Genomic DNA, 15,444 nt, shown 5'->3' with positions numbered 1-15,444 from the left:
TTTATTTGTGAATGACGTGGATGACCATGAGATGAGTGAAGATTTCCAGCAAGATGTGGCAACCTGTCACACATCCGCTCACAGCATGGCACAAATTGAATCGATTTTTGGCAATCGAGTCATTTCAAAGGGACTTTGGCCAACTTGTTCCTTGGACCTGTCACCTCTGGATTTCATTTTTTGGGGAGCGCCAAGAGGAAAAGTGTACAAGAACAAGCCTCGTACACTGGGACAATTCAACAGGAAATTGCTGCCATCAGCCCTACAATTCTTGCGGATACCTTTGCCAATATGGAGTGCCGCATCGATCTGTGTTTCCAAGAAGGTAGCGACCGTTTCCAACACCAAATGTGATTGGATCGTTTAGATAGATAGATAGATAGATACTACACATCTATCAAGGTATACATTGTGTGTATTTAGTTGCTATCACTTCATTATGATGTGACTCCACATCTGGAATAGCTTACTGATAAGAATTAGCCAGAATAATACAGTAGAGCACTTAAACTGCTAAAAACCCATTATTTTAATATGGCTTTCTCGGAGCTTCATTTTAGTGTAACCCTGATATTCTGTATATGCATTTAATTATCGTTTTTATCATGGCTCCACAATCCATACTAAGCCCTACTTTCTCTGCTGTTCTCTTCAGTTTTCTGTGGTAGCGATCTGTGACGCCACCACCACCTGATCAGGGCACCATGCAGTCCCTACATTGGATTGAAGGCCAGATGTCCACATGACCATCACCATCTAATTCTTCCACGTGAAGCATGAAAACCATGAGGATGGATTTAGATCATTTATGTGAGGTAGAATGACCAGTGTGGTCTGGGCGGTCTCGTGGCCTTGGAACCCCTGCAGATTTTGTTTTCTTCCTCCAGCCCACTGGGGTTTGTTTTTTTTTCTGTCCTCCTGTCTATCAGACCTTACTCTATTCTTTGTTACTTAGTATTGCCTAATCTTATTTTTATACTTTTTTTCTTAATCTTGTAAAGCACTGAGTTACATCATTTGTATGAACATGTGCAATAGAAATAAATGTTAACGCATCATAACCCGGGGCCCTGCCCATTAGAATCTCCCTGTATAAACCAGCTTTACTAAAGTGCCTCAAGACTAGCAGATCACTTGCCAAATTCCAATAAATCATTTGACCTTACAGTAAATAAATGTCAATCACTACAAGATGCTAAAGCACAAATTTTAGTATTTGCCTATAAATACTGAAGTGCCGACACTGCCGTTTTCAAATGCACTCGTTACATGGGCACACAAGAGTAGTAAACATTCACTTTACAGCAGTACAGGACATTTTTGCATTTTTAATAATCCATTGGTAACAGAATAAATCTGACTTGGATGTAGGTAAATGATTAAACTAAGACACTCCTCAAAATTTAGTGACTCTGATCCACGGATTCAATTATGGGGATGAATTAAAATTAAAACTTACTCCATTCACTAATATCCAAATTAGTCAACATGGCAAAAAAAGACTCTGGCAAACATAAGTAATTTCAAACATTCCATATTAAAAACCAAACATTTTTAAAAAGGGGCACCATACCCCCCCCCCCCCCCCAAACTTGTCACTCACCTGCTCCAGAAGATTTGCCAGCTCCCCCAGGTGACAGAGGCCCATTACTGTAACTTGTGAGGCTGTCGCGTCTTCCAGACGGCCGAAAGTTTCCATAATATCGGTTCACCAAAATCTGCCTGAGTGCTTCACCCTTTAGACACAGCAGAAATGTGTTAGCAGCTGCTGGAGGATGAATGTGTTCACCTCTACAGATCTTACAACTGCTTTTCTTATCCAAAAAGCATCTTACATTAAAAAGGAGCATACTAACCATCTTAGACTAAAGTACAAGGAAGTGTGAACACAGGTACTCAAACAGTCTTCATTTTATAAGGCTGCTTCTCCATTAGTCATATACTGAACGAAATGGCAGAAAGATCAGGTGGTTTAAAAGTTTGATGATACTGTCCCTTGCAAGCACATCCTATCAGGCGGATCTGGCGTCATGGAACAAAGATTTTTTTCTAGTAACTCAAGATATTGATTTAAGGATGGACAAAAAGGTTACTAGTCCTTTTTCAGGTGTAATGTACAGCTGAAAGTAATCGAGAGCACTGCTTATGAAGCTCAATTCAGCTGTAAATTGGATTTTGATCCTAAATATAATGTACTGTACAGCATTTCTCAGAGTCTGACCACAATCAATATGCAGTAATGACATGTGTGGTCTGGTTCTAGGTCCCTGATTAGTAGTGCTAACGTCATGCATAGTGCTGTATAGTCACAATCAGAAGTGGCAGCTGCTACTTTTCTTTGGCTAATAACCAAAGTGAAGGGATACATCCAACAAGTGAGTATGCACAGTAGAGTGAAATTGCTGTAGGATAGCAGGAATCTCTGCATAAATGTCATATGACCCCCAGTTTGACCAAGGCGAGGTCTTCTCAGTTTGTAGACTACATACCCTTTTTTGATCTTCCAGCTGCTTCAGTGGTTGAGTTTGATCAAGCTCCTGCTGACAGTCAAAGTGGGTGCACAAAAAGAGTAATTGTGGGGGTTTACAGTGCAGAAACAAAAAAACAGAAGTGTTAAAATGGTCAAGAAACATTTTCCTGGTTATAACCATGCAATGCACATAGTGGTTTCTGCATGCAGTGAAGCTAGTGGCGGACTGAGGAATCCATGCAAAGCAGGCAGAAGTAGATGCAGGCGGCTCAAGACTCTCCATGGAGTGGCATGGACAGGCTCACAAAGCCTAAAAGACCATCTCCACACAACATCAGAAAACATGCGCACTCTCCTATCCACTACTAATTTGGGGCTCAATTGTTGACTAGCATGCAATGAAGTTCAGAGAGGCAAGAGGTGGCACCAGAAAACACTTCACAATATTGTAAACATTGTGTTGGCAGATGAAATATGTATCAAGGGGAAGATAACCAGGAGTTGGAATCTGACACACTATACACAACAAGAGAAGGTGCGATCATAACGCCAAGCTCCACATAACCTGGTATCAGTCTGGAGGACCTCATACACATTTGTCTATGGCCTGGCTAATGTACTGTATGTAGAGAGACAATAGGCAGGCAAGAGAAATTCACTTTAGGGTGAAACACTGGACAGCTTTTGGACCTCAAGCATAACACATACCCAAAAGACACAGCAAATCTGTGTGAGAGACAGGAGCATCCCTCTAACACTATTAAAATTAACTTGATCAAGTAGGCCACCTGCCATCATCACTGCAGTCCTTTGGTTTCACAGCACAAAAATGTTCACTAATCCATCACAAGGCTCAAATGGGCATGCAGAGGGAAAACTGAATTTGTTTAGACTTGTTAAAGTGAAGACTCAATGCAAATTATAAAACTTCAGTTTTGTGAAGGGAACCCATGGGAAATACTGGTGTCAAGACTCTCCTCTATGCACCATTTTATTAGCATTTAAAAGGCACTTTGCGATTTTGCTTAGGGATAAGACTTTGACCAATAGGATTATCTAATAAAAAAAAAAGAAATTAATCAGTAAAAGAAACGTGCTGTCGTTTTCAAGCCACAAGTAATCCTAATACTCTGTAGTAGTGTTGTGCACTTTGAAGGAATCAAATTGGTAAAGCGAAGAATTGAACCAAGTCACTTGATTTGTTTAATTCAGCTATAATAATATACCTTTCAGGGTGTCCCTCCAGAAGGAATTGCAATTTGCTATTTTTTTAAATACGTATTAACCTATACATTAATCATATTAAAAATATTTTCAAGCTTGAAGAATGGCAATATAGTCTTTATTATGCTTTTTTTGCTAACTTCTAGAATCACGGGACCATGAACGAGAATCATGTGACTCATTTGAGTAAATGATTCAGTTCAAACTCTAAAGAATTACTGAATGAGACATGTTTGGTGCATTCATTGAGCTGATAAAGTGTGGACTAAAACTGAAAGCAAATAATTGCTAGAAATTAAATTTTTTATAATGTCCGGTTTTGTTGGAATGTACAAAGGGACATGAACATATTAGTTTATATATTCTGCTTAAAACAATACTAATGAATTTTACAAAACATTGTAAAAAATGTTACTACACTGTACTTGTATGATGAACAAGAGAATGTTCAATGACAGTTCTCGTTTGCCAATAATCATTTAGCTTAACCATGAAAGAATTATACAGTAAGTGAAGGGAATGGAAATCATGAATCAGATGAGCGTTACTTGCACATCCCACTTCAAAAACCCCTAAACGAAAGAGGCAGATGGGACCATGTATTCGCTTAGATCTATGGAATCAATTCATTTGTGCTGAAGAATCGATTCTCATGACACTAGAGAAAAAAAAAGTGGTTTAAAGAAAAAAAAATAGTTGGCAAAAATCGCAAATCACTACTCTGAAGAACTGTATGACCTACTAGGACTAAACATGCCATCAGTGACCCTACAGAAAAATGGGCTGACAGAATGAATCCTAATCATCCAAAAGTAATAACTTAGTATGTGGTCCACCTTGCTAAACTACCCTAGACATTTTCTAAAAATTCTGATAAAGGCATGCAGGCTGGTCATTTCACATTCACAAGCTCTCAAGCACCAAACTTACACAGGAGAAGGCTTACCAACCAAACCTGCAAGCTGGGCAGTCCAGTATCCTAACTCAAGACACATGATGCCAAGTCCTAACAGTCTAGGGAAAGGCAACTTCCCCTCCTGGACTCCAACTGGCCAATCAGACAATGTCAAACTTATACTGAACAATGCAAACAGGCTGGATGGAAATGAAAAGTAAAATTACAAATTGTCTGGATGAACAGATGAAGTATGGTGAACAGAGTGAAGATTTTGAATTCTCACAGTAATACTTCACTTGCTCATACACACACCTCAGGAGAAGCCTCTGGTTCAGGAGGAGGAGGTGGAGGTGGAGGTGGAGGAGGAGGTGGTGGGAGAAGCTATTTGGAAAGAAGAAGTACCTGTTAAAAAGCACAACAGCCAACACTACAAAGTGAATGACATTTTCAGCTGTGTATGCAGGAATTTGGAAAAATATCTTCAATGACAAGCAAGGGTTGCCAAATACAATTAACTGCTACTAGGCTAACGACACAGCAGTCTGAAGGTTTTAGAATAAAGGATGCTGTTGTAGCTCAAAATGTGTCCGTTTAGTTACACAGTTAGGGCTGGGAATAAGTAGAGACAAAGACAAGATGCCTTTGAGAACATCTCAAATACGATAAAATCTGTTCATGTTTTGTTGTCTAATGCAGAAATGTACTTTGTGAATAGAATAAGTCATCTTTTTATGTGTTTTACAAATCTCATTTTTAGTTTAATACACTTCTACATTATGTTATACTAAAAGTCACTGCCACATTTTCAAAATGCATATTTTAATCAAATTCTGAATGTGATCTAAAGATGTTTTACTAATTGGGGACCTACAGCATGAGACATTATGTCTAAGAATCAAACAAAAGCAAATATTAATCCGCATGGTGCAGCGTAAACAAGGACCCAAAGTAGGGATCCTATTGAGCCACTCGAAACAAAACTGCTGTAAACAGATCACAAATGTGTCTTTTTTTTAAATGCTATATATTAATCTCCTGAGAATACTTTTGTAGAGACCACTGCAGATGCTGATGTGGACCAAACACTCATTTGCAGCAATATAAAAAAAGTGCAGCTCCTCAATTGGGTAGCGACAGAAGAGTTAACTTTCACACACAGGCTACTTTGACTATTAAACGTACGGGTGAAAAAGAGCCTTCTAATCCTCTTCCTAACCCACTTATCCCGAGTAGGGTGTGGGACAGCTGGAGCCTATCCCAGGAAACGTCAGTTACAAGGCACGGACAATCTCTGGATGGGGTGCCAAAAGGTCAGCAACTAATTCTACATATTAGAAAAAACCCAAAGGCAGGAGAAAGGAACAGAAGGCTAAATAAAGACGGGAAAAATTAAACTGTTAGACAATTGATCTGTGTTATCAGAGAAACTTAATGTCTCAATGCAGCAGTTCCATCTAGACACCAAATAGGTTCGGAGACTGATCCGCTTACTGCCTACCAACAGCGATGTGGCCATCTAGGCACACTCAGCCCAGACTTTTAGCAAGAAAAGCTGCTGTTCATCCAAGTTGTATTTGTCACACTCATTTTACATTGCTTCTGCTTTAGGCAAATTAGGATCCTTAAATTAGAGAGATTGTTACTATAATGCATGAATAAAAGTGCAAACCTCCTTTCCTGCCATTTTGGTGCTCGATCTTGTTGCCCGAGATTCTAGATGTACAGAGAGGGATGGGTTTAGCTATTGTACCAGTCAAATCAGGTGGTGGCCATTACTGGAGATTCAAATTGCCATTGCACTTTTCAGACAGGCAAATATAATAAAAATTCTAATTAGGAATGCCTTGTTGAAGATTAGGGAATGGCCAACCTAGTGGTTTTCTCCTACTGATATTGAAATCTTAAGGGTAGCCTAAACTGGTAGTACTAAATGCTGAACTGGCTATACAATAAACTAACTTAATCAAAAAAATGTGATTAAAATGATAATGTCAAATAAATACATGTACAGTAATCCACACCAAGTCACGTAAATGAGGGGTGAGCATTAGAGAAATGAAGACTGTCGGGGGTCAGCTCGAGTAGCTGGCAAGAACACGTGCCCAAGTAGTTCCAGTCTTACTTCAAGCTATGAAGCTGGCACTCAATCAATGAAGGAGCTGTAGCTGAATAATTTCAGAAGCAAAGAGTGGCAGATGCACGCTGTTTGAGCACAGAGCTACATAATTAACCATAATATGCCGCACTGTTAATCCACCAAGTGGTTGCAAAAACTGGGATTTAAAGTTGAAAAGCACACAGAAACCATCCCTCCCATAAAAACAAGAATAGCAGCCAGACACCTTTAAATTTGGAAAAAAGCAAACATCATTTACAGAAATGCAGCTACATTAATCTAAAGTGAAACAGAGGCACAAAGACAGTTACAAAAAATATTCAGCCAAGACCGCAAAACAAAAACACACAAGAAAAACACATGCTGCTACACATAACAGCTTATCAGGGTGTGAATGTGAGAACAATGGAGTTTGGCTAAACAGGTAAGACATCTGTCCAACTATTACACCTACTAATGCTAGTCTGTTTACATAAAGCCTACAAATCTCAAATCTGGCAGGCCTCCAAACTACACTTTACCTGCAAGACTAAGATTCTGCAACATTAACCTTTGGTAAGCTAAGGAGGTTTTTTAATTGGGAGAAGAATGACAGGAATCCTGTGAGCATTGCTAATAGAATAGCAGTTAAGGACAAGAGCTTTACCTATACAGTAATTTCAAGGGTTTTTAAATGGGACAGAGTGTTTAAATTAGCCTGATGAAGTCTTGCTAAATTGTGTGCATTTAAAAGATACAGCGTGTATAAACAGTGTTCATGCCTTAGAAGTTCTCACATTTTATTCCTATAAAGACATTGAATTACAGTGGATTTAGTTTGGGGTTTTGACACTGATCTTTAATGCCAAAGTGGTCTAAATTAATTACAAACCTAAGAAAAAATACAATCACATAAGTATTTATTCCCCTTAAAGTCAGTATTTAGTAGGCAGAAGCCATGCCAGCCTCCGGTCTGGGAGAGCGAGAGACCAGTGAACACCACCGTCTTTGCGTATGTCCACACTGCCATTTTTCTCCTTCCTTTGCAAAATTAAAATCAGGCTCTGTCAGATGTCATGGGGACTGTGAATGATCTGCCTCTCAAGTCCAGCCATAAATTTTATGTTAAGACTGAAATCTGGTCTATGCCTCTGCTACTCCAGGACATTCGTATTGTTGCTTTGAAGCCATTTATGAATTTTGGCTTTCTTCTTGGGGTCATTGTATAGTGCTGAAGAGAAAAAGAAAAAACAAAAAATCTTGAGGCAGTTTTTTTTTTTTTTTTTTTTGCACCTGCGTCAAGCTTCCCTCGAAAATTAACCCTCATTTTTCTGTATGTCAGATCCCCTTTACCCTCACAAGCCTCCCGGGTCTTGCTGCAGAAAAGCATCTCCACAGCTCAATGATGCTGCCACCACCACCACGCTCGATAATGGGGATACTTCTTTTTTGGTAACCTGCACTGTTCAAATAGGACATTTAGTCTGATGGTCAACCCATTCAATTTTGGTCTCATCAGACCACAAAACCTCCTTCCAGAAGAGTTCAGAGTCTCCATGTGCCTTCTGATACAGTGTCTAACAGTGGCTTTCTCTTTGCCACTCGCCCAATATGCTGGGACTGGTAAAGCACCTGGGTAACAGTTGTCTAGACAGTCTCTCCAACCTTGGCCAGTATAAATTTGTAACTTCTTCAGGGTTCTTATGTCTCTTGGTGGCCTCACTCACTAGTTGTCTTCAGTTTGTGGACAGCTTGCTATAGCAGATTTACGTCTCTCTAATACTATTTCCCTTTATTGATCAATTTAACTATATATTCAATGACTTGGATATTTTCTTGTCTCCATCACCCAGACAACTGCTTTTCCTGGAGTTGCTGGGAGTGTCCTTTTGTCTTCATTGTACAGTAAAGGTTTATCCACCATACTGATTCAGCACATGGTGGCCCTCCCATGTTCAGGTGCATTTGTCCTACAGTTAGACGACAGTTCAGACAAGTGATCTTCATTCAACTAATTCTGATTATTCCAAAACCCAATGAGATACACCAGTGAGGATTTAGGGGTGTCATATTAAAGGAGTGAATATTTACGTGATCAATTTTGAATTTCAGCTCACTTTTCAAATATGATTTCACTTTATACTAAAGAATATTTCTATTGATCAGTGTCAAAAAAAAAAAATCAATTAAATCTTTTGTGATTTACGGTTGAATAACAAAATGAAAATCTCAAAGGGAGTGGGGTAAATAACGGGCACTAACAGTCTAAATGAATTTTATATATATATATATATATATAACAAGCCATCTAATTCTAAGGAATGTTGCAACTGGCCTAAGGTCCATTATTTTAAGGAAAAAAACGGACCTTCACAAAAAAGCATTAATCCTCTGGAACAGGATTGGGCCACAATGTTCACAACTTACATGCCAAGTTGATGAGGGGCTCACTGAACACCTCAACATGTACATCCGTTTCCATATTTGATTGCACACAACACAAGCCCTTAAAAGTTGACGGTTTAAGTGACTTCTTTTGTCGTCAATTTCATAGTACACTGCATCAATTGAAAAAGACAGTAATAAAATGAAACTTGAGGCCAAGTTGGGGAGATTTTTTCAAAACATTGAAGCCTCTTTCTTCACATATTGCTATCACTGTAGTGAATGTTCATTTGTTTTAATGGTATTATTGCTGTCTATCACCTTTTGCCAGTCATTTGTAATAGAAGACCAAAGCCACTAAAATTCTATGGCACCACATAAGATCGTGTTGCACAGGTCTGACAATACACTGAATTGTTCAGCAAATAACCCCATGCCAGGTCCAACTAATACAGCTTTACACTCTAACAGAGCCCTGAAGTTCTTCCTTTATATCAAACAGACCCTGCTGGAAACTATGGTGTTTATCAGTTCTTTGCTAAAACAAACTTCATTTTCCTAACAGACTTCCAGAATCTCCCAGCCTCATGTGCGAAATAAAACCCTTTTACAGAAGTGTCTCTGCCTTGCTGATTTCCTCAAGAAAAAGGGACTCATCTTTGTAGGTTTTTCAGGGCACAGTGGGTCACACAGGGGCAATGTTACCAGTGGAATAAGTAACACAGAAAATGTGATAAAAAAAACCAACAACAGTTTGTACAATTGTAACTTCTGCTAGCTTTACGGCTCTTTTACTTGTGGTGATCAATGTTTGTAACCTGTTCAAAACAGTCCCTTGACTGATGCTACTCGATTATGTGGACTTCCTTTGTAAGTCACTTTGGATAAAAGCATCTGCTGAGCAAATGTAAATGTAACTCCTGCCTGCATGAGGGGGATCCCTTTTGCCTTCAAGCACTTGTTCCAGATGCTACAGAGTTTTCTGCCTTCCTGTACATTTAACTTTCACATTCCTCAAGTATGAAATTAAGCAAAATAAAAAAATAAAACTTAAACTCCACACACAAAAGTCCAGCAAAAATAAAACAGAAGGATCCAACTGCTACCTTGGTAAAGTCAAAATGTTTATGTGGGAGGGGGGGGGGGAAAAAAAAAAAAAAAAAAAAAAAAAGATTTTGGGGTATACAAAGATGAAACAGAACAGGAATACAAGATGGGGAACACACTGCTAGCTTCAAGTGGCTAAATTGTTCTTCTACTTAAGATGTCAAGCTAAAAGCCCCTGAACAGCATTGTTTGTAAATCTATACACAAGTACGTTCACAAACATGCACATTATAAACAGAATTTCATTATTCATACATTCGTATTAAATAATTTCTCTTAAAACAATGGCAATCTATTAAATTAACTTCTGCCCTAATCATTGATAGTGAGATGCTGACTCATTTGGATTATTATGTAATATTCGCTAAGAAAGCTAACTGAAGGATTTCACTAATCTCTCAACACAATTTTGGATCTACTGCCTATTAAAACTATATTATTAAATTGCCAGTGCAAAAATCTGTTAGCTGTGATCATTATATAAAACACTAAAATATTGTCTGAAATACTTGCATCAAAAATACTATACACAAAGTGAAAACATCAAGCCTGCTTAATCCAATTCAGGATTACAGGATGCCAGAGCGAACCCGGATAGCACAGAATGCCCACACCCTCTGTTGGGGATGGGGAGTTGCCAATTCACCTAACCTGCAAGTCTTTGGGAATGTCGAAGGAAAACTACTACCCTGATAAAAACCACGCGGACATGGGGGAAAAGTGAAAAACTCCATGTGGTTTGTGTGTGGGATTCAAAGCCTGAATCCTGGATGTGTGAAGCAGCAATGACAATTACTGTACTACCATGCTACTCCAAGTATGAAATTGCTCTTGATAATAATAATAATTCATTACATTTATATAGCGCTTTTCTCAGTACTCAAAGCGCTATCCACACAGGGAGGAACCGGGAAGCAAACCCACAATCTTCCACAGTCTCCTTACTGCAAAGCAGCAACACTCGATGCCTGCACTGCTGTACTGCTCTCCATACACAACTATGAAAAGGCGCTGGACAACATTTGTCCTCATTTACCTTGTACAAGACTTCAGTTCCAACTGTGAAAAGCACTAAACTGTTAAAAATGCAGGATTGTCTTCAAATGAACGTTCCTCAGTTACCATTGCTCAGATGTTCGGTTTCACATTTCTCTTCGCTTCTGACAGTCATGAGAAATTATGAATGTGAAGTTTAGTAACTAATGCCCCATACATTTGTAACTTCTCCTGTCCCTCAGTCGCAAACACCCCACGCATTCATAGCTAGTTGTGAGCATATGACTCGACTACTTAACATGTGGATAATGAGCCATTAGTAATGTGAGCTTTCTTCATGATGTTTAATACGGTTTGGTGCTGTCCAGCACTGGTCACCAATAGATTTTTATTCTATTCCACGGTTTATCGCCACTGTTCATGAAAACGAGATTAAAAATGTGTCACCACTACAAACTACATGAGGTAAGGAGCACAATAGTTTAGGGTGGAGTATTCCTTTAAATTACCTCCATCGACTAGCATGGCACATCAAGTTAGAAAGGTTTAACAGACTATTTTCTTTTAAATAACGTTCGTCCTTCACTGGATCTAGTTGGTCTACGTGTAAACTTCCTAAGCACTACTCTTTCCAGCTCAAAGTGCCATGTCTTCACAACTTGCTCAACCACAAGAAAGATGGTCAAGTTGAAAATCATACTTGACGGCAGTTTTGCAAAGCTTATTGAGCACACAGTGAACTAAAGAGGGTTCAAGGTTAACTGAGGTCTAAAGCCACAACCATATGACTTTACCACCCGCTTGAGTTGCAAAAACTGTTAATCACCCATAAACACTAGTAAACCGTTCATCACGAATGTTACCATCAGTATAAAGACTGCATTTTGGTACAAATCTAACCATAAATTGTACATGCTTAGCATTGCTGGCACTGAAAGAGCAGACACCTGTACACATCAGCAGTACTTAAAAGCACTGTTCAAGGGAAGAAGTTTAAACAAATAACTAGTCTGTCAGACAGGCTGGGAGTTGATCCAAGAGAAAATGACAAATCAGTCCCACCAAAGTAGTAAAAAGGCAACATCAAAAAGGTCAAGTAAGTAGCCTGCGATGAACTGGCACCACATCTAGGGTGGCCTCCTTTCAGGACTGTATGGTTTCACTGTGGGTGTTGAATGAGCACAGCAAAATACACAAAGAAAAAAGGACACGAAAATCCCATCCAATCCAAACCACCTCCTCAATCTTACAAAATATCTTCCGGTCAAAAAAAAAAAAAAAAAGCAGCTTACGCAAGTCTCATTTTGCAAAACTGACAGTTGAACGTGTTTTAATAATTAACAAGGCTGCCAGCACGGGCAAGCATTAACAGGAGCAGTTTGTGAAAGCAGGCTGTGTCTCCAGTCCCCCTCCATGCACTCTGGCTGATCTCCACTCACTGCCAGGATCTAACAGTAAACAGCTCGGCTGCACATTTATTGGCAATTATTGCTGAAGGTCACACATCAGTGGAGAGTATGAATTCCAGGAAAAAAAAAAAAAAAGAAAAAAGGCGGCTCTTATGTAACTACTGTCTGAGAGCTGGCGGGAGCCCAAGAATCGTGCAGCTACCATGGATTTAGAGAAAGTAAAAAATAGGCCACAATTTCAACAGTAAGAAATGGACCACAAGTGCCCCCTAGTGGTAGGGATGAGGATACAATTAAGGCCAAGCAAGTAATTTCAAGTTAGGCAGCACCACCTGCAGTATACTCGAGCAAAAAAAGCTAGAACATTCTTAGCCCTTGAAAATCTGGAGCTGCAGCAGACGCATGTCACTTCAGGGTTCTTGGTGCACTAGGCTGGCCTTGTAGTCTTTCACACCTAGTCAGGTAGCTATGGCTCGTCACCGCATCTTTCTTTCTTTGCTCACTCATTTCAGCACATTAGGAGAGTAAATGAGAAGCTGGTGAAGGATGTTCACTTTTCAACCTGAAACCATCTAAAGCTAACATTCTGAAAGGTCACTCGACACACAAGAAAAAAATTTTCCTGTCCTCAAGTCACAATCAAAGCCAGCTGCTTCTTAATAAGTAGCCCCCAGGAACCTATGCTGACGTCGGAGCTCTTCTTTTGACAAGAGTAAACTTGCAACTAATAGCCTGGTACTATCAACACAAAAGAAAATCCATAGCCACAGAGTGCAAGATGTAAAGGGAAGACCGCTAATGATAAATCCTGCGCAATTCTCAGTACATTTTTAAAGGTGCAATCAAACTATTAATACAACAAATATGACTCAAAATACACATTCAACCAGAGGTGGGCAAAGTCATTCCTAGAGGGCCGCAGTGGCTGCAGGTTTTTGTTCCAACCCAATTGCTTAATAAGAAGCACTTATTGCTCTAGAAACACTTCTGCATCGTTTTAGTTATCTCCCTCATTAAGATTTTGAACCCTTATTGCTTATTTAAGTCTTAAACAGCTGCATTCTCGGTTTTTAATTGCTCCTTATTAGCAATAAGACGCAAACGACAAGAAACCAGCAGTTATCCATTTTGCTTGTTCCCCTTTACACCTGTGTGTATTTATCATGCACTATTTGGTTTAATTAAATACTTGGAAGGAAAGAAGAGAAAAAAAGTGAAGGATTGAGAATTACTCATCCGTTTTACACTTCAAAGTATTTGGATGATATCCTTAGAATGGAAAAAAAGAAAATCTAGGATATGAGAATGACTTGAAATAGCCGAGTTAAAGCACTAACAAGCCATGAAATGTAATTATTGGCAAGGATTGTTTTCTAATTAAGGAACTGGGTTGGAACAAAAACCTGCTGCCACTGTGGCCCTCCAGGAATGACTTTGCCCACCCCTGCATTACTGTAAACCATTCTAGTTTTCAAAGTTCTCCAAAGGCTATAACTGAGACTAATTTGTTTTTTTTTTTTTTAATGTAATTGTAGTGTGGAAGTAGCCTTAGTTTTGGCCTTTTATCCACACAACCTTGGCATTTCTAACCACTAAAAACAGCCATATATTTCAGTATGGATGGATGAGGATGGAGAGCTCAGATTGGTTTGTGCTTATTACATGGCACTTCACCGAGTGGAAACTGCTCATTATAATATCCCATGTCATGACTGGTCACCTTTTATTGTAGAAATTAATATTTCCAACATGACTGACAGCGAGTTGTTGCTTTCCATGGTACTTGTGTTGCTTACACTGCATGCATGTAAATTGAGTTTTGCCCAGTTTGAATGCTGTATACAAGGGAAAAAGCCAAAAATTCCAGGTCTCTAAAGTTTTGCAATAAATCCCGTGGCTGGCACCAGAACCGTCCCTTCAGGGAGAAAATGTCCTCTTCCTGTTTCCACCAATGCATGCATGCATACCCAGTGAAAGAACTTCTGTCACAGGCGTTTTTGATTGTTTTAGTGTGGGCAATACCTTTGTAAATGATGTGAAAATGCTAGTGTAAAAAGAGACAATTATCTTTTTAAAACACTTTTTAAATGAAAACGTAGTAGTGTGGACAGCCTAAATTACAGGATTTTAAAAAAACTCCTCATACTGTCAGTCATACAAAAGGCAAACACTCCAGAGAAAAAAATGTGCATAGTGCAGGAGTAAAGATGCCCAGCAAGTACTCATGTTACAGACGATTGTTTCTTTTACTTTGGTCGTGTTCCATTTTAAAGTAGACCGTAGGCTTATTTTATATTCAGCCATCTTCTAGACCTGCTTATCAAGAGCAGTCACAGGGAAGCTGAAACCTAAACCATTAAGCATCAGGCACAAAACAGGATAAAATCCCTGGACAGGGCACCAGTTTATCACAGTGTCTCACACACACACGCCAATTTATCTCAAGTTAGCTGCCTAAGGATTCAAAAAAATGATTCATATCCTAATCCTGTCCTCTAGTAATTCACTACAAAGTACTCTACAAGTAAACTACCTGGCAAAAGGTATTTTTATATAAACACAAGCACACACACACACACACACACCAGGGACCATGCATTTATGCCACAGTTTGTGCATCGTCTGTCATGGCTGTACAGTCCAATGTGGGAGTGACCATCCCTGCCACATGTAGTGGAACAACATGTAGATGGCATCTCTGTTGGCTCTGTTCTCCTCCACTCTCTGAGCCAGGCTGGTCATGTCCCTGGAGAGATCTTTCTTTGGCTTCTGGTTCCAGGCATTTCTGGCAGAGGCAAGTATTTCCAAGTGCTAGTATTGATGGCAAGATTCCACAGATCTTGCTTGTAGACATCTTTAC

At 39.3% G+C, this 15,444-nt stretch overlaps 1 protein-coding gene and 1 long non-coding RNA gene across 7 annotated transcripts in view; one reads left to right on the top strand and one right to left on the bottom strand.

Annotated features, from left to right (window-relative positions):
* The window catches only part of LOC127526220 (uncharacterized), a 388,781-nt gene that overhangs the window by 153,828 nt on the left and 219,509 nt on the right, over nucleotides 1-15,444 (top strand). The gene's annotated exons all lie outside the window — the stretch shown is intronic.
* Nucleotides 1-15,444, bottom strand: part of LOC114669269 (inositol 1,4,5-trisphosphate receptor type 1-like) — a 186,557-nt gene that overhangs the window by 68,659 nt on the left and 102,454 nt on the right. For 2 of the 6 annotated variants that reach the window (XM_051920989.1, XM_051920991.1), the window contains 2 exons: nucleotides 2,490-2,540; nucleotides 1,604-1,736 (listed from right to left, as the gene is read on the bottom strand). In XM_051920989.1, the coding sequence (XP_051776949.1) occupies nucleotides 1,604-1,736; nucleotides 2,490-2,540 (184 nt within the window). Of the gene's footprint in view, nucleotides 1-1,603; nucleotides 1,737-2,489; nucleotides 2,541-4,904; nucleotides 4,974-15,444 lie in introns of all 6 variants that reach the window. The other 4 variants (XM_051920990.1, XM_051920993.1, XM_051920995.1 and 1 more) reach the window with 3 other exon arrangements.

The sequence above is a fragment of the Erpetoichthys calabaricus genome, chromosome 18 (genome assembly GCF_900747795.2).
Source record: "Erpetoichthys calabaricus chromosome 18, fErpCal1.3, whole genome shotgun sequence".
Lineage (NCBI taxonomy): Eukaryota > Metazoa > Chordata > Cladistia > Polypteriformes > Polypteridae > Erpetoichthys > Erpetoichthys calabaricus.
The sequence above is the reverse complement of the archived record's forward strand: the minus strand, read 5'-3'. Positions and strand labels throughout refer to the sequence as shown.